At 56.2% G+C, this 16,045-nt stretch overlaps 2 protein-coding genes across 4 annotated transcripts; both read right to left on the bottom strand.

The window, feature by feature from the left end:
- Positions 1-228: 228 nt before the first annotated feature.
- NEU1 (neuraminidase 1) lies at positions 229-3,932 on the bottom strand. Its single transcript, XM_037843327.1, has 6 exons — positions 3,670-3,932; positions 3,112-3,304; positions 2,150-2,412; positions 1,384-1,566; positions 1,064-1,286; positions 229-961 (listed from the first exon to the last, which is right to left on the bottom strand). The coding sequence occupies exons 1-6, from the start codon at positions 3,829-3,831 to the stop codon at positions 735-737; spliced, it is 1,251 nt and encodes a 416-aa protein (XP_037699255.1). The 5' UTR covers positions 3,832-3,932; the 3' UTR covers positions 229-734.
- A 292-nt stretch (positions 3,933-4,224) lies between these two features.
- On the bottom strand, positions 4,225-15,865 carry SLC44A4 (solute carrier family 44 member 4). 3 transcript variants are annotated; one of them, XM_037844353.1, is made up of 21 exons: positions 15,793-15,865; positions 14,042-14,090; positions 13,548-13,621; positions 13,334-13,412; positions 12,511-12,610; positions 12,305-12,430; positions 12,031-12,091; positions 10,610-10,691; positions 10,436-10,519; positions 9,959-10,194; positions 9,751-9,850; positions 8,969-9,061; positions 8,601-8,703; positions 6,329-6,582; positions 6,139-6,233; positions 5,924-6,027; positions 5,742-5,815; positions 5,434-5,504; positions 5,239-5,333; positions 5,072-5,156; positions 4,225-4,465 (listed from the first exon to the last, which is right to left on the bottom strand). In XM_037844353.1, exons 1-21 carry the CDS (start codon positions 15,824-15,826, stop codon positions 4,347-4,349), a joined length of 2,118 nt encoding a protein of 705 aa, XP_037700281.1. In that variant the 5' UTR covers positions 15,827-15,865; the 3' UTR covers positions 4,225-4,346. The 3 variants fall into 3 exon arrangements, with proteins under 3 accessions (XP_037700281.1, XP_037700280.1, XP_037700282.1); XM_037844352.1 differs by having other exon boundaries at positions 5,072-5,184; positions 5,289-5,333; XM_037844354.1 differs by lacking the exon at positions 13,548-13,621 and having other exon boundaries at positions 5,072-5,184; positions 5,289-5,333; positions 15,793-15,850.
- Positions 15,866-16,045: the final 180 nt, after the last annotated feature.

Genomic DNA, 16,045 nt, shown 5'->3' with positions numbered 1-16,045 from the left:
ATAAAACAGAGCAGGTTTGTAAGCATCTTGTGGGGTTTCCTCTCATGAAGATCAGCCTGTTTTTCTGCAATACGAAGGAATGTCAAAGGAAAGGAGGATTTGATTTGCCAAAGTCAGATTTCCAAAGGCAATAAGGACACCAGCTCTCCCTCCCCCAAATTCATCCCTAGATTCACAAGTATATTTGAGAAAAACAGACACGAAGATATGCATTGACAGAAGCATAGAGACTTTACAAATGTTCATTCTCCTTCATTAAAAACTTTTAAGTTATAAACATTTTGATTCATAGACATCAAAAGGGGGATAGTATACCTAGTTCCTTAACCTGAAACCACATGTCCTGCCCTGCCAGGACTTTCACCAACCAACACCAGCATCTCCCCCACCCCCAAAGAGGATGCTGGGCCTTCCCAAGTCCCTGAGTTCATTTATCCAACTCTACAGGCCCATCTAGGCCCCACCCAAGAAAAGGACCAATCACGGTCCTGGGGGGGGACAGTGAGGGTAGAGGAGCCACACCTGGGGATGTGGAAAGGCAGCACTCCCAGGTGAGGGTAGGACTTCCTGTGTGGGAGAGTCAATCGGGCTTTTAATCCTCAAGAGTGATTTCCTGTCAGAAGTTAATTTTCTAAAACACTAGAGTCCAGAGGAAGGTGCAACTGCACCCCCAGTAGATCCCTGAAGAGACCCCGAGTCCTGAAGGCTGAGTCCAGGCTTTCTACCCCTGTGGCTCAGAGTGTCCCATAGACACTGACTTTGGCCAGGGAGATGCTCTCCAGGCACTGGTTCCGGCCTTTCTCATATAGGATGTAGAGTTGGGGGTCCTGCTCCTCCCCACCCACGCTGCCCTCCAGGGCTGCCAGGGAGGAGTAGCCACTGGGCCCTGGCCACAGCTGGATCGTCTCTTTCTGCCATGAGGTGCCATTGCTGAAGCTCCAGCGCAGGGTCAGGTTCACCCCTGGAGAAAGCAGCAGTGTAAGGGAAAAGAGGGTCTCTACCCAGGCCCTCCCTCTCAGGTCACGGGGTCTCCACCTACTGACCCCACCCGTCAGGCACTCACGGAACTCCGGGTGGGCTGGGTTGGAGAAGAAGACGATGCCGTTGCTGGTGGCTACAGCTCCTGCAGCTACCACGGGGTCCACGAGCTCAGGGTCGAAGGTCACGTCTCGAGGCCGCAGGGTATCACAGGCGTCGTAGCTGCGGAGGACGATTCGGCAGTGGCAGTGGTAGTTGTTCTGGTTCCTGGCATTAATGACGACTGATCCATCGGGGAGCTCATAGGGCTGAGGGGGGAGAACAGAACCTTAGGAGGACCTGGGGAGGGGATGGGGCAAATGCCTGTGGGAAGAGTGGGTGGGGAACAGCCCCGGGATGCCTGACCTGGCACTCATCGGGGTTGAAATCATTCTCCCGCTTGGGCTGGCCATAGGGGATGCCGCTGACCCCACTCCCATAGTGCCAGGAGGCGCCGTGGTCATCGCTGAGGAGGCAGAAGACTCCATCCCGCTCCAGCGTCCCATGGCCACACACAATAAGCCGGCCCTTCCGAGGCTCCCGCTGTTTCTGTGGGATGGGGAGCTGGGTGTCAACAGGGAGACACTGAGGGGGCTTAAGAGGCAGGGATGGAGAGCCCACGCCATGAGGTACTCCCCTTCTCCGACATGCGAGTCCTGCCCTTGCTCACTGAGGGTCCCCAGAGGATGCCACCAACACCAACCACCTGAACTAAGATGATCCTTTTCAGGATAAGCTCCTTCAGGACACCCTGGGTCTACAGCTGGACAAGCTGAGCATGGGGCCAGCCAGGGTCACACACAGTAACTTAAACCCAGCCTGTGCTTGCCCACCAAGCAGGGGACATGGACACAGGCTTGTGTCTGCCCAAAGGAAGGGATGTCTTTTTGTAATCTGCTCACAGGCAGGTTAATGCAGCCACATTAACAGCTGCCAAATGGGAAGTCAGTAGCAAAGTTCCATCTTCTGCTGGCAGGGCACTCTTGCCAGGCTGTTCCTTTCTTCCATGGAATTCCACCCAAGACAGAAAATCTGACTTCCTAGGACCTTCCATTTGGGAAGGAGTCCATTCTGGGGTGTCCCTCAGACTCGCCACCAGGGAGCCCCTCCACCCATCTCCCAGGACAGAGACCTGAATGCCAGAGCCTGGTCCAGGGGCAAACACCTCGGTGCCAATATCCAGGGACAGGTTCCGGGGGGGACTCCAGGAAATGCCGTCGTCCTTGCTCCACACCAGCATGGTGGAGGCCACCAGGCAGCCGGCTTTGTGGGCACAGAGGGAGTAGAAAAGGAACACCACACCTGTCTCCACATCGTTCACCACCGCCCCCAGGTTCAGCCCGTCAGGGGTCTCCCCGTCGTCTATGATGAATGCTGTAGGGGACCACGTGCTGCCTGAAGTAAAAAAGGAAGAACCCCGGATGAGTAAGCAGGAGGTGCCCTTCATACCACCCGTCAATTTCCAGCTTCCTGCTAGGGAGCCACTGCCTACAAGACCTGCTCCTCTTCACCTCTCTGATCTTATCCACTACTCTTCCAACCAGCTCCTTCCCATTCCTCAAACACCCTCCCCGGCACAGCCTCTACCTGGGGCACTCTTCCTTCACAAGGCTCATTCTTTTACCTCCTTTGAGTCTTTGCCCAAATGTCACCTATTTAAAATGACAGTCTCTCACTCCCCATACCTCTTACCCTGTTTTGTTTTTCTCCATCGCATTTATCACCTCCCGCCACAAAAAAAAAAATAATTTTACTTATTGATTATGTTTATTATCCATTTCTGCCAATAGAATGTAAGCCTCCTGAGGGTAGGGACTGTTTGGCCTGTTCTGTTCATGACTGTAGTCACAGAACCTAGAGCACTGCCTGGTATATAGTAGGTTCTCAAAAAATGTTGACTGAATGTTCAACTACTTGGAAGTCCCAAGTTCCAGATCCCCGCCCCGAATACTTTCTCTTCTTAGATTCCCTCCATCCCGCCAAGTCCCGGTGCCTCCAGCCCTCCAAGCTCCCCTGCCCTCAGGGCCTCTGGGCCCCCAGGTTCCCCACCCACCCATCCCAGCACCTGCTCTTGCCACCCCGGCATCCTTATACCCTGGTCCGTGGACCTCCGCAGAGCGATGAACTTGGCCCCTTTATCGGATGCCGACATTTTTCGGGCCTCAGCGAAGGCAAGGAGAGTGCCCCGAGGAGTGACGGTGATGAGCGGGATGCGGAAGGTGTCCACAGAGCCGATCTGCCTCCCGCTCACCCACAGGAGCTGCTCCATGGTCACCAGGGGCTGCACCTGGGGCGGGAGGAGGACGGGAGACTCGGGATTGGGGACGGATGGCTAGAGCGCGCACTCAGGATCCCTGAGAGGGGGAGGGTGCTGGAGGCCCTAGAATAAGGAGGGGAACCAGCAGGAAAGTTTGGAGCAAAGCTCGGGGCTCGGAGCAGGGGAGGAGTTCAGAAGGGGGAAGGATCCCTCAGGGAGGGCGAGAGCAGGGAGCCCAAAGTGGGGAAGGGACTCGAGAGAGGAGGCTGAGAGAGGAGGAGGACGAGGGCCCGGAGAGGAGGCGAAGAGTCGGAGAGAGAGGCCCGCAGCGGAGCGACACCCGACACAGACCACCCGCGCGAACTGGAAACGGGGCTATGCGAGGGGAGACTCACCAGATCGAAATCGTCCTCTGCCCTGGCCCCAAATCCCGCCCGCGATAACAGCAGCAGGAGGATCACGGCAGATATGTGGGCCCCACAGCCTCCCCAGAACCCCAAAAGCCGCAGTTCCCGGGGTCTGCTCCCGAGCGCCCTGCCCGGCCGCTCCACGGTCATCTTTCTCCCGCGGCGACAGCGCCACTGGCCCGCGGGGATAGACCAGGGGCTGGAGTCGGTCAGCTGACCTCGGCCCTTTAAACGCTCAGTTGTCACCAGCCCCTCGCCCCTAGCCTGGCCTCCCGCCCGCGCTTCTGCAACTCCGATTGGCCCCTACGAATCCCCGCCTCCTGCATGAGTCCTCCGCTCCTGGAGGTCGCCCTTTCTATTGGCCTTTCCGGCCGGTCAGGAAGCGGATTGGCTGAGCAGAAGAAGGGGCGGTATCTTTCCACAGGAGGTTTTTGATTAGTCGTGACATCTGGGTACGTCACAGGGGCGCGGCCTACTTTAAAGAGCCAGGCGGGGACTAAAAGGCAGCGTGTGTTCACGGAGGTAATGAAACTCCCAGACTTATTGAGACAACAAAATATCAATCTTTAATAAAATCTTTTTACTACAGAGTCACGATCTGGAAGTTCGAGTGGGGCTAGGCAGCTGTACAGAAGGGATGCAACCCTGAGTCAGGGCCTGGGGTCTCACTTCTTCTTCTTGACCCCTGGTGGCACCTCGTTCTTCTTGCCCAAAATCTGCAGAAGGGCCTTGGACATGTAGTAGGGCCGTTCCAGGGAGCCGTCATTCCGCTCCAGGTCTTCCACTGAGTAACGAGAAAGACGGGTCAGAGCGGACCCTCTGGGGGTCACCCCCACCCCTTCGGAAAATCAGAGACTGGAAGGCTCACTGTCTGAGTTCGAATCCAGACTGCACCAACACTGGCTTTTTTTTTTTTTTTTTTTTTGAGGCGGGTTCCAGGTTTTGTAACCCAACAGGGCAGGTTATGTAGTCTGTTTCCTCATCTGAAAAGTGGGGTCAGTGATAACTTACTTCATTGAGTGAAGAAGAGAATTAATGGGAAAAAAATTGCATGTCAATCATTTAGGCACTGCCTGGTAATGTACTAAGCCTTTAATAAATGTACACAGTAGGGTAAGAAAAATCCCCTCTCATTACAGGCCTGCTGGGAAGGCTCTCTTGTGGCTAACTGTTAGCCTAGTTTTTCTAGGAGAAGATTGCTCCTTCCTGGGAGAGTGCCTGGGGGCTCACTCTCTCTTATCTTCCCCAAACCCATGGCCTGAGGATGTCAGAAGAGGTTTCTTCTGGAGCCTTTAATTCACAAGGTCGAAGTCACTGTTTCTAGAAGCACCAAGTCCCTCCAAAAACCTGAGCTTGGGGGTGGGGAGAAGTGGTTGGGGGTGTCACTCACAGAAACAGAGGAAAAGCGTGTCCACACACATCCCAAACACGCTGAAGAAGCCACTGGCAATGACGTAGGCTCCCAGGATGGAGGTCTGGAAGGCAGAAGGCCTGTTGGGAGAGCTGTGGGGTGGGGGTTTGGGGGGAGAGGGAGGCGGCAGAGAAGGAGTCACTCACCATGATGGGCAGCCAGTAGTAGTTGAGGTGGGGGTTCTCAAAGTCCTTACCCAGACCCTGGATGCGGCCAGAGAAAAAAAAGAAGGACAGGACCCCTGTGGAGAGATCTGGAGGTCAGTGCTGCTCCTCTGAGTCAACTCTTCAGCTGCCCAGCACCTGGGCCCTCTGCCCTCAGAACCCCCCTCTGGTCCTCACCGACGCCTCCAACCACCAACAGCTTCCCGAATAACAGCAACAAGTCTGTGACTTTATCCAGGACGACCACCCTGTACCGGGAGTGGAGGAAGATTGGAGTTGAGAGGCCTGGCAGGGGTGGGAGCAGCACTGGCTACATAATCTGTGGGGCCCCGTGCAAAACGAAAACTATCCATATTCCAAGATGCAACAGCAGAGCATTAAACCCGGCCCAGGGCCCTTCCAGGTGCTATCACCCGCCCATGAAGCTGGCCTAGGTGGGAGATCTGAGGAGGGGGCCGCATGGATGGGGTGGGGGACGGCCTGACCTGACAATGTTCCGCATGAGCAACATGAAGGCATTCTTGGCTGAGACGCAGAAATTCTTCCCATAGATGGCGATCTGGGTGGGGTGGACAGGTCAGAGCTCCTTGTGATGAGCTTGCCTGAGCCAGGGTGGGGGGCCCAGGCCAAGGGGCTGCTGGTGCAGAGGGAGGGACAGAGGGCTCACCATGATGTATGCATTGTGGTTCAGGAACTTGATAAACTTCTCCAGGCACCAGAGGCAGCACTTGAAGCAACACATGATGCAGCGGGCCATAGGGTTCTGGGCTCCTGGGGGAAGGGGGTCCGTGTTTGGCCACATGCCTCTCTTTGACAGCCCCTCGCCAAGGATCCAGCTGGCTAGCCTAGCTTCCCCAGCCCCCAGAAAGACCCCGGGCTCACCTCTCAGCTTGTGGTCGATGTATTCCAGGACCACCCGGGCTATCTGCACAAGGGTCAGAATGAGGGCCCCGAAGGCCAACGACCCGGTGTGGTAGCTGCAGAGGGAGTGAGTGAGGTGAGCAGAGGCAGCTCTGGGAACTCCTGGGATCCCCACTTCACAATCCCCAGGCCCCTCCTGCCCTGGGCTTACTGGAGTGTACGGATGAAGGCAGAGCTCAGGGGGAAGGTGGGGATGTCCCGGGGCTTGTGGAAGGCCCAGTAGTAGGAGGCAAAGGCCCCGGCCAAGACGCACTGGCCCAGGGCCAGCACCCAGTTGAGCGTCCAGAAGAGCCCCAGGACTCCATAGATTTGCAGGTTGAAGATGGAACGTTGAACCAGGCCTGTGGTCAAGTAGCCCTGGAAGACGCACATCAGCCCTGGGCACGAGGAGTTCACCGGCTGGGCCTGGGGAGGGGTGGGGACAGGGAAGGCACAGGCCAGGCCTTCAGAGACCTCAGTGTAGAGCCATGCCTCTGCCCAGTCCCTGCCAGCTCCCGTCCCTCTGAGCAGAGGGAGGTAAGGGGCAGCTTCTGAGCTGGGTGTTCCTTCCAGGAGGGTCATTTGCATGAACATAAGGTGCTTCCTTCAGTTTCCTGATTGGCATGAGAGCTCCCAGACTGGCTGTGTGGGCAGAGCCTTAAAGGCGGCATGACCCAGGCAGCCGGGGGTTAATGTCTGATTCCCTCCCTTGCTCAGCTGTCCCCTCCAGGAAGCCTTCCGAGAGCCCCTGGACTCCCAGAGCGGCCTCTGCAGCTTCAACCAAAACACTTCCCAGCAAAATGGAACAGAGTGGATATTAGATGATATTAAGGAATTAAGCTCTGTTGGGTGTGATAGTGGCCTAGTGGTTATGTGTTTTACAAGTCCTTATCTGTTACATCCCTTTTCAATATGAACAAGTCTAGGGAGGTTACTGCCTACACATCCCTGAAGATCAGGAAATTAAACTAGATGAAGGGGTAGCAAGAGACAAGACAGAATTTAACAAAGGATTATGAATACTGAATCTTTATATAATTTTTTTCTTAGTGGCAAGAGTATTAGAATAGCTAGAATGAAATAACTGAAATGGTGGAACTGTAACCCATAACATTCTTTGAAAATTGCTCTCTACTCATTAAATCGCACTTTGAAAGTTACATTTTTATGTACATGTTATATTCCACAATTAAAAAAAAAAAGAAAAAAATAAGGAAAAAAAAGTCCTTATCTGTTGAGATCCACCCTGATGAATTTACAGGTGAAATGGGCATGATGTCCCAAATTTGTTTTAAAAAGATCAAAAAAAATTTTTTTTTCTGGTGGTGAGTGGGGAGTTAGATGAGATAGGGCAGCAGAAAGCCCAGGGTTGTGGAATCCAGGCAACCGGTACAGGGCTCCACTGTACACTTATCTCTACTTCTGTTTATCTTAAAAAATTGCCATAATAAGAAGTAACAACACACAAATAGAAAATGACCCTTTCCAGCAAATGTGTCAGATACCTTGATAATTGCTGAAACTGAGAGCATGTTCACATTTTGTCATAAGAAAACAACTAAACCACTCTCCCCATTGTGTGCAATTGTGGGTTTGTGTCTCTACCTCCCCTAGAGCCTGAGCAAGGTGAAAGCCAGAACCAAGTCCCCTCGGGCTCTGCACGCCCCCACATCCTGGATCTGGCACACGGTGGGCTTCCCATGGAGAGAAGCCTGCTTTCTTTTCTCGTAGAGCAGGACTGAAGCCTGCCGCCCTGGCCCATGGCCCCAGCTCAGAGGAGGTGGTGACATGAAAACTCTGACAGCAAATCCCCAGCGGGCCAGGGTTCTTGGCCACCCCTGGGAACCTCAAGGGGAAGGGTTTCGGGAAACAGCTCCTCTCCCAGACCCCCTCGGGGAGTTCCCACAGACCTGCTGCCTGGGGCGCTGAAGACTGTGTTCTGAGGGAGACTTAAAAAATCCAATCACATTGTATCTTGCACTTATCAAGTGCCAGACATTGTGTTAAGCAGTTTTATATGCCCAGTGTCATTTGACCCTCAGCCACTAGGAGAGACAGCTGTTAATATTATGACCATTTTACAGACAAGTGGCCTGAGACTCAGAGGGTAAAGTAAGGGGGCTAATTGTCCTAGGGAGAGGTGGAGTAAGTTCTGGCCTCCACCTTTCCCCTGGCCCCGCCTCTGGGCACACCTTGCCTCCTCTCCCAGCCTCAGTTTCCTTCCCTACACAACAGGCATCTCAGCAGCAGGAATATTAGATCAGGTGTCAGCGGGCTGGCTCCCTCTTGAGCTCGGCTAGGGGCTCGCTGTGTGACCTTGAGAGAGCCTCTTGACCTCTCTGGGCCTCAGGCTCCTCTGCACAATGTCAGATTGGGACCAGTTGGCCTCTAAGGCCCCCTCAGCCCCATCGGTCCCCCTCCACGGCCACCCCACAGCCCCTCACCATAGGGTCACACGACTTATTCACTGGCACTTCCTCACAGCTGGGCAGGCTGGCATTGGGTATCCACCAGACATATTGGGGTTGTCCTGACGTGGCCAGGTACCCAGAGGGAAGTCAAGGAAAGTGCAGGCACATGGTCCACAGGTCCCTCCTCAGGGACCCCCCTCCCAGGGCCACTTGGTTCTTTGTAGGCAGGTTGCTCACTGCAAAAAGGGAGCTGGAATTCAGCCTGTGCTCACTCTTTCAACTCTGTCCAGGAGCAGGGTCACTTCTGCCCAGAGGAAGGAGAGCCTCTGCCAATTGCAGATAGACCCTGCCCCCACCCCCTCAAGACTCTGGGAGGGCAGGACCACTTGGGCAAAGGATACAGAGCAGTCATGGCCCAGTAGGCAACACAGATGAGCAGGAGGACAAAGGTGACCAGCGGGTAGAACATGGTGGACATCATCTTTCCCACAGCCCTGCAGGGAGGTGAGAGCTGCTCACCAGCATGGCCCTGGCCCTCTGGTCCCCACCGTCCTCTCACAGGGCTGACCTCTGTCTTCATCAGAGTCTGCCCCACTCTCCCAGGCTGGGAGCAACCAGAGCAGCGACTTTTTCTATTGTATCTGCATCCCCAGCTCCTGGGGCAGGGCTGGGCATACAGTAGGTGCTCACTGAAGGAACTGAATTGAATACAGCAGACTCAAGGGATCTTTAGGAGACCAGAGTCACAGAGAAGCCACCTGGAGCAGCTTTGGGGTGAGAAAGGGAAGAGGATCCCCCAAGTGTGGTCTCCAGATGTATCTGGTGGGTCCCGGATGGGAGCAAGCGGCTGCCTGGGTTCCTGCCATCCCACCACCATCACCGACCATGTGTGACAGCTACCACTACTACTAACCCTTTTCAAGTGCTTACTCCTTGCCACGCACTGTTCTAGGCACCCAACAGACATTAATTAACCCACTTAATCCCCATGACCACCATATAAGACAGGGACAATTACTGCCCCCACTTTACAGATGGACAACGGAAGCTCAGAGACGTGAAGACCCATAGCTGTGCTAGTTACTGGGCTATTCTGCTCTTCAACTCCTGGCACCTCTCCAGCACCCCGTCCTGGGCCCGTGCCCACCCCTCAGCCCCTTCTCCCTCCCGGGCAGGCTCTGACTTGCTGGCCTCCTTCAGGAGGGCGATGGCGATGCGGATCCGCTGCCGCAGAAAGATGAGCATCAGCAGCAGGATGCCTTCGAGCACGGCCAGCACGATCACTGTGGGGGGACAAGGGGCAGGGGGGCTGGTCATGCCGGGCAGCCCTGGGCGGGGCAGGAGGAGCTGGGGTGGGCGGGGCCGTGGGGCCGGATGGGCGGGGCACTCACTGGCTGCCAGCCAGGTCTCCTGCACGCTTTGGTAGGCGCTGAGGTTGGTGGTGAAGCCCAGCTGGGCGATGGAGGCACCCTTGTCCCGCAGCACCTGGTACTCTTTCCAGCAGTGGTAGATGCCATACGCCAGCACGCCCAGCACCCCCAGGATCAGCACCAGCACCAGGGGTCCAGCCACAAGGCGCAGAAGCAGGATAAACAGCAGGCTCACGACCAGGGCCACGCCTAGGGCACTGCAGGCAGGGTGCGGGAATTGAGGGTGTTCCCCAATCCCCCACATCATTCCCTTTTCAGGGGCCCCCCCTTGCTTTTCCTCACATCCCCAATGTCCAAATCCTGTTGGGCTTGGGGCCCATTTTGAGCTCCAGCTCCTCTTCCCCTGTCCAAAGTCTCTGTCTGTTTCAGACACTGGGTTAGGGGATAGAGGATCAAGGAGGGAGGAGGACAGGAGGGTGAGGGGATCTGGTGACTCACATAAGAATCCAATACCAGGATCGGGCAAAATCTTCAAAGATCTTAACACTGATGTCACGAGCATTGAGGGCATCAAGAAGACCACTGTTGGGGAGATATGGGGTCAGATGGGGGTGTGGGTGAGTGGGGAGGGAAAGTGTATGGGGCAGAGAGGTTCGGGGCAGGGAGGCCCACCTGATCCCCTGGGAGATGTTGCCGGTGATGCCTTGGAGTTCAGGTGTGGTACTGTTAGACCATGGAAAACAACGCCCCAGAGCTGGTGGGAGAAAACAGGGGCTGCTGGATGTGAGGGCCCAGGGCTCTGCCTTCACAGTCTCTGGCCTCCACCCCAGCCCATGATGCCCTCGGCGGGGGTGGGAGGGAGGGATGGGGGCATGATGGGCTCAGCTCCTCCACAGGGCCTCCCGCCCTGCGCAGCCCAAGCCACTCTTCCTTCATTGCCTCTCAACAGCCCCCTCCCTGAACCCTACCTCTCCTGCCCCCTGCTGCTGTCTCGGTTCAGACCCTCATCCCCTCTGGCCTGGACTCTTACAACACACACACACACACACACACACACACACACACACACACACACACACAACAGGTGCCAGCCTTGCCTCCCTTCAATCCATCCTGCTCCTGAGTGCCAGGGAGACCACGCCACAGTGCAGCCCTCGTCCTTGCAGGGCCTTAAGTCACTCTGCTGTCCAGATAGCTCCAGAGCCACCCCCATTCCCCCACAGGAGCCCGTGTCTACCCTGCAGGCCCTGTCTGTGTGAGCGGTTCGCTTTCCCCTCACCTCTACACCTTTGCTCTTGCTGTGCCCCTCTCTGAGTGCTCTCCCTGCTGCAGAAACCCCACCCATTACTCTTTCTTCAGCAAAAGCTCCATCCCACCTCCCCAGAAAGTCTTCTCAGCCCACCCCCACCTCCTGCGAGGTGCCTACAGAGGCGTTTGTCTATCACCACCCTCACAACTTTGTCATCTACATTCTAAAGAGAGGAAACTAGGCACAAACTAGGCACAGAGAGGTTGAGTAACTGGTCCAAGATCACACAGATAGACAGTGCTGGAATTTAAACCCAGATCTCTCTGACTCTGGCACATTCATTTGGGGGCACTTCCTATTGTACTCACATTGAGAACTGAATGTCCTCTCTCATGCTATTAACACTTTCTATTAAAAAAATGTAACCTTGACTGTTGGAAAGAACAGAAGAGCATACAGGAAAAAAAAGTGAACTGTGATCCTGCTGTCCAGCCACGTTCCTTTGTACTATCTGGAAGGACAGCCACCCAGTATTTATATCTGTGAATGTGTGGGTGTGTGTGCAGAGTCACTGCGTATGTTTTCATGGGATTCTCATGCAGTCTCCTGATGACCATCCCTGACCTCCCCATCTGGAGGCCACCTTCCCCATAAACACTAATGAGCTGCCTACAAGGTCATGCAGCAGAGGGGAGTGGCAGGGGAGGGGGAGACCTGGTGGTAATAATTCCAATGTTGTCACTGACAAGCTGTGTGATCTTACCCTTTCTGGGCCTCATTTCCTCATTTGAGCAATAACAATATTGGACTATGGCTGCCTGGGGAGGGGATGCATGCTCCTCACCTGGAGTGGAGGGGAGGAGGAAACTGGGGCAGAGCTCCTGTTTCAGGCTATCAAGCACTGGCTGGGGGAGATGGGGAGAACAGACAGACACCACACGGACACAGAGCAAAACAAGAGATGAAAGAGGTAAGGGCAGCAGCAGGAAGGAGTCCCCACCCTGGCTCCCCCACCCCCCCAGGAGAGCCAATCTGGTGATCAGTAACCCAAAGGCTCCCCCCTCCTCCACCCCATGGTGGTCCCTCCTCGGCGATGTTGCTTTGGGGGTAACTCTTACCATATCCCAGGGCACCCCTGGCAGGCAAAAGTTCCTGTTTGCCGCGTAGAAGACCTCCCCGACTGTCTGTGAGTACTGGCTGGGTCCCACGGTCCATGGGTCTGCTGGGCAGGAGGACACGCACACCTGGGACAGAGAGCGCGCTGAGGAGCTGGTCCCTGAAGCCCAGGGGATACCTGGGGCAGAGGCAGGTCCCAGGCTCTGACCTGGGGAGTGGGACATTGCAGGTTGCCCTCAGCAGCTATGATGATGTTGGTGGTCAGGATGCAGCTGAAGATGTTGAAGTACAGTAGGTAGGGCTTGTCTCTGCAGGAGGGAAGGGAGTGCGTGCATCAGGGCCTGGTCAGGCCTGGAATGACCTACCAGAAGGACTACCAGCTCCTGGCGTCGGAAGCTAAGCCCAGCTGGGGAGATTTCCCAGCGTAAGCCAGCAGCACAACAGCTAACAAATGATTAAGAGCATGAATGTGGCCTAACGACCCTTTACCAGCTGTATGACCTTGGACAAGTCACTTAACCTCTCACTACAAAAGGACCCACCTGGCAGAGTTGAAGAAAGTTAGTGTGTAACGCGCACTGCCCAACTGCAACATAGTAACGGTATCTAGGTGTCAGAGCTTTAATTACTTATTTAATCTTTCCTGTATGAAGGTAACGATATCTGGAATCAACTTGTGTTTCTAAGAAGGAAATCATAGCTCGGAGAGATTAGGTAACTGCCTAAGGCCATACAACCAAACACAGCCCAGGTGAGGATTCACACACCAGTCTCCAAGCAATAAAACCACAAAGTCACAATGACTGCCAATTCTGGGGGGTTCCTCAGAAGCCAACTGTCCACTAACGGAGTCCCCTCAACATGGACTGGAGTCGTCAGGCTCAGGGTAGGGGTGGGGGTGGGGGGTGGGGACAACAAGGAGAGGGTGTGGGAGAGCATGGACAGGTCTGGAACCTGAGGGCAGGGGTGCCCTGCCCATCCCCACCCTCACCTCCCTCAGATGCCCCCCCACCCCCCCTTCCCACACTCACTTGTTTTCCCCCATTCCGCAGTAAGCCCCGGTAGAGTTCCTGGGGTAGAGGACTTGACGGGGGTCTCCATACACCCAGGCTGGACACAGAGACACACAGATGCATCACTGGAGGGTGCGTACTTGTGGGGAGCAGCTGTGGTACGGCCCCTCCTGGGATTACTGACCCCCCCACCCCCACCCCTGGCGACAGCTCTGGGCAGCTGGAAACTCACCCACAATCCCCACCACGATGTAACCCAAAATAAAGATGAGAAAGAGGATGCAGCAGATGACATCTGTGCAGCCCCTGGGAGAGAAATGGAAGTCTGAGCTAGGGGTGGGAGGGAGGCATGGTGGGAGGGGGTCCGGAGGGGCCGTGGTTTGTAGAAGAGTGGGGATCAGGAGTTTTGTTTGTTTTTTAAAAAAACTTTTCTTGGGTGGATGCACTATACTTAAGCATAATAGAGAAAAGTGCACAACTCCTAAGAACTTGGCCAGGTGGATTTACACTCAGTGCACACATCGGTGTGGCTGAAACAGAATCTCACCAGCACCCCAAAGTCCCCCAAGTGCCCCCTTCCAGACACAACAAACCCCCAAGGGCACCATCCTCCTGGAGCAGAGTTTCTTACCTTTTCATTTTTACAAGCTTCTTACCAACAGCTCGGCAAATACAAAGCGAAAACAAGAACCCTGCTCCCCCTCCCAGCCTTGGGCCCAAACTCACCTGTTCTTGATGGGGCCTCGAAAGGAGGGGTCATATTTGACTGGTTTCCCTGAGGGGCAGGGGGAGGAATGTGGAGAATGAGGCCCCAAGAGGAGTCGCTCTCCCCATTTCCTGCTCCCCCCCGAATCCGTCCTGCCCCCAGGACCCTATCCAAGTTTGGGGGAGATGGTCAGGGACAGGGCTGGCCCTGGCAGGAGGGGAATGGGGAGCAGGTGGCTCAAGGTCTGCTCGGCAGCTCAGCTCATTGTGAGCTCCTCCCAGGTGGCCTTGGCTGGAGAACGGGGGCCTGTATGGGCTGTTTCCGGCTCACACCTGAAGGCCTCAGCCCTGGAAATGGCTTTCATGCCGTGCCCCTACACTGGCCCTTTCCCGTAAGTGCTCCTCCAGCTGTGTCCAGACACCTGAGTGGCTCTTGGGACCCCATCCTCAACCTTCCCCCTCCCAGTACTGTGCCTGGGACCATTTGGATTCCACCCCTCTGAGAGGTCCAATCCCTCCCCTCTCCTGCCCCAGGCTCTCCCTCCAGCCTCTGGCCTGAGGCCTCCGAGAAACTGGACTCTCAGTCCCAGCTTCTCACAGGACCCCACCCCCACCCCTACCCCTCTCCACTACTCAGAGACCCCAGCAGGCAGAGCCTGGGGTGGGGAGTGGGGAGGAGACGACTCCCAGCCTGGAAGGCCCTCAGTCCCCCTGCCACGCCTGGGCTCCGGCAGGCAGGCGGGGTGACACCTGAGCCCACTGTTGAGATTGTGGAAGCATCCTGTTCCCGGTCCTCCCTGAGTACACACAGCGAGGAGGTGGGGCCGGGCAGCCAGGGTCCCGTGTGGGCACCGAGCAGGGAGGCGCAGCGCTGGCCAAGGGGCTGGGAAGGGGTGGCGTCCACTCTCCCCAGATGCTCTGGACTCTGTCCCTCCGTGGCTCACTGACGTGAAGTCAATGATTGACCGCTCCAGGAAGTCTACTGGGGACTCCTCATGGCCCTGTCCCCTAAGCCCCTGCAAGCCCCACCCAGGGAGGCCCCTTCCTCAGAGCTCCCCCACTCCGGACAAGAACTCCAGACTCCCAATCTCAGCACCTTTGCAAGCAGTGCCCCCCTGCCCCTCTTACGGCCTTTGGGACTCCTCAGTTCCCTCTCCCCTCAGACCCCCACCCCTATTCCTCGGGACCCTAGGACAGGCTCCAGGCTCCCTCTTTTGGGAAACCCAGAAGGCCCCTGCCCCTATTCCTCGAGGTACCCTCAAAACAGGCTCCTACTCCTTTTTACTTTCAAAGACCCCCGAGGCAGGCCCCCGGCCCCCTCTCCACAGACTCTCAGTCCCAACTTCTCACAGGACCCCACCCTCACCCCTCACCACTACTCAGAGACCCAGCAGGTAGGTCCCCCCGGCTGCTAATGGCCCCAGCCCTCCACTTCCTTCATAAAACCCAGCAGGCAGATCTCCAGCACCTTTTACCCTCAGGGACCCAAAGACCAGCCCGAAACATCCTCCTCACAGGGACCCAGACCCCAGCTTCACCCGCTGCAGGCTCTGCATCACAAGACACTCCCAATCCCTGAGCCCCTTCCCCCTGCCCAGGACCCTCACTCTGCCTCCTTCCATCCCCGCTTTGTTTCCCCGGGCCCTCCCTGCAGGGACTCAGGATGCTTCTCAGCTCCTCCCTGGGAGCCAGCCCCAGCCACCACTCCCTCCTCACGGTGGGCCCGGCCTCCCCTCCCTCTGCAGGGTCCTGGGCCTATGCCCCCAGCTCACCGTGGGCCTTGTCCTCATCCGGCCGCCCCCCCATGTCTCAGTCTCCGGAGTGACTGGAGCCCGGGAGACCTGGCGGCTCACCTGCGCCCGCCCCGCCCTCCCGACACGTCACGGCCCCACCCCCGCCTGTGGTCACCGACACACTCTAGTTCCTCCTTCTCAACTCTGTGCCCAGCGCCTGGCACAGCAGCGCCTGTGAGCCACACAGGACCTGGCATGGTCTGATAAGAAAACCTTCATAATTCTGCAAACT

Source organism: Choloepus didactylus, chromosome 7 (genome assembly GCF_015220235.1).
Source record: "Choloepus didactylus isolate mChoDid1 chromosome 7, mChoDid1.pri, whole genome shotgun sequence".
Lineage (NCBI taxonomy): Eukaryota > Metazoa > Chordata > Mammalia > Pilosa > Megalonychidae > Choloepus > Choloepus didactylus.
Note: the sequence above shows the minus strand (reverse complement) of the source record. Positions and strands in the feature narration are given on the sequence as shown.

Coding starts and splice junctions, on each gene's coding strand:
- SLC44A4 (XM_037844352.1), bottom strand. CDS start 15,826: ATGGGGGGGCGGCCGGATGAGGACAAGGCCCACG. Junction 9,062..9,750: donor CTCCTGAAGGAGGCCAGCAA/GTCAGAGCCTGC, acceptor ACCTCCCTGCAG/GGCTGTGGGAAAGATGATGT. Junction 5,816..5,923: donor ACCACAATGCATACATCATG/GTGAGCCCTCTG, acceptor CACCCCACCCAG/ATCGCCATCTATGGGAAGAA.
- NEU1 (XM_037843327.1), bottom strand. CDS start 3,831: ATGACCGTGGAGCGGCCGGGCAGGGCGCTCGGGAGCAGACCCCGGGAA. Junction 3,305..3,669: donor CAGAGGACGATTTCGATCTG/GTGAGTCTCCCC, acceptor CTCCCGCCCCAG/GTGCAGCCCCTGGTGACCAT. Junction 1,567..2,149: donor GACCAGGCTCTGGCATTCAG/GTCTCTGTCCTG, acceptor CCCATCCCACAG/AAACAGCGGGAGCCTCGGAA.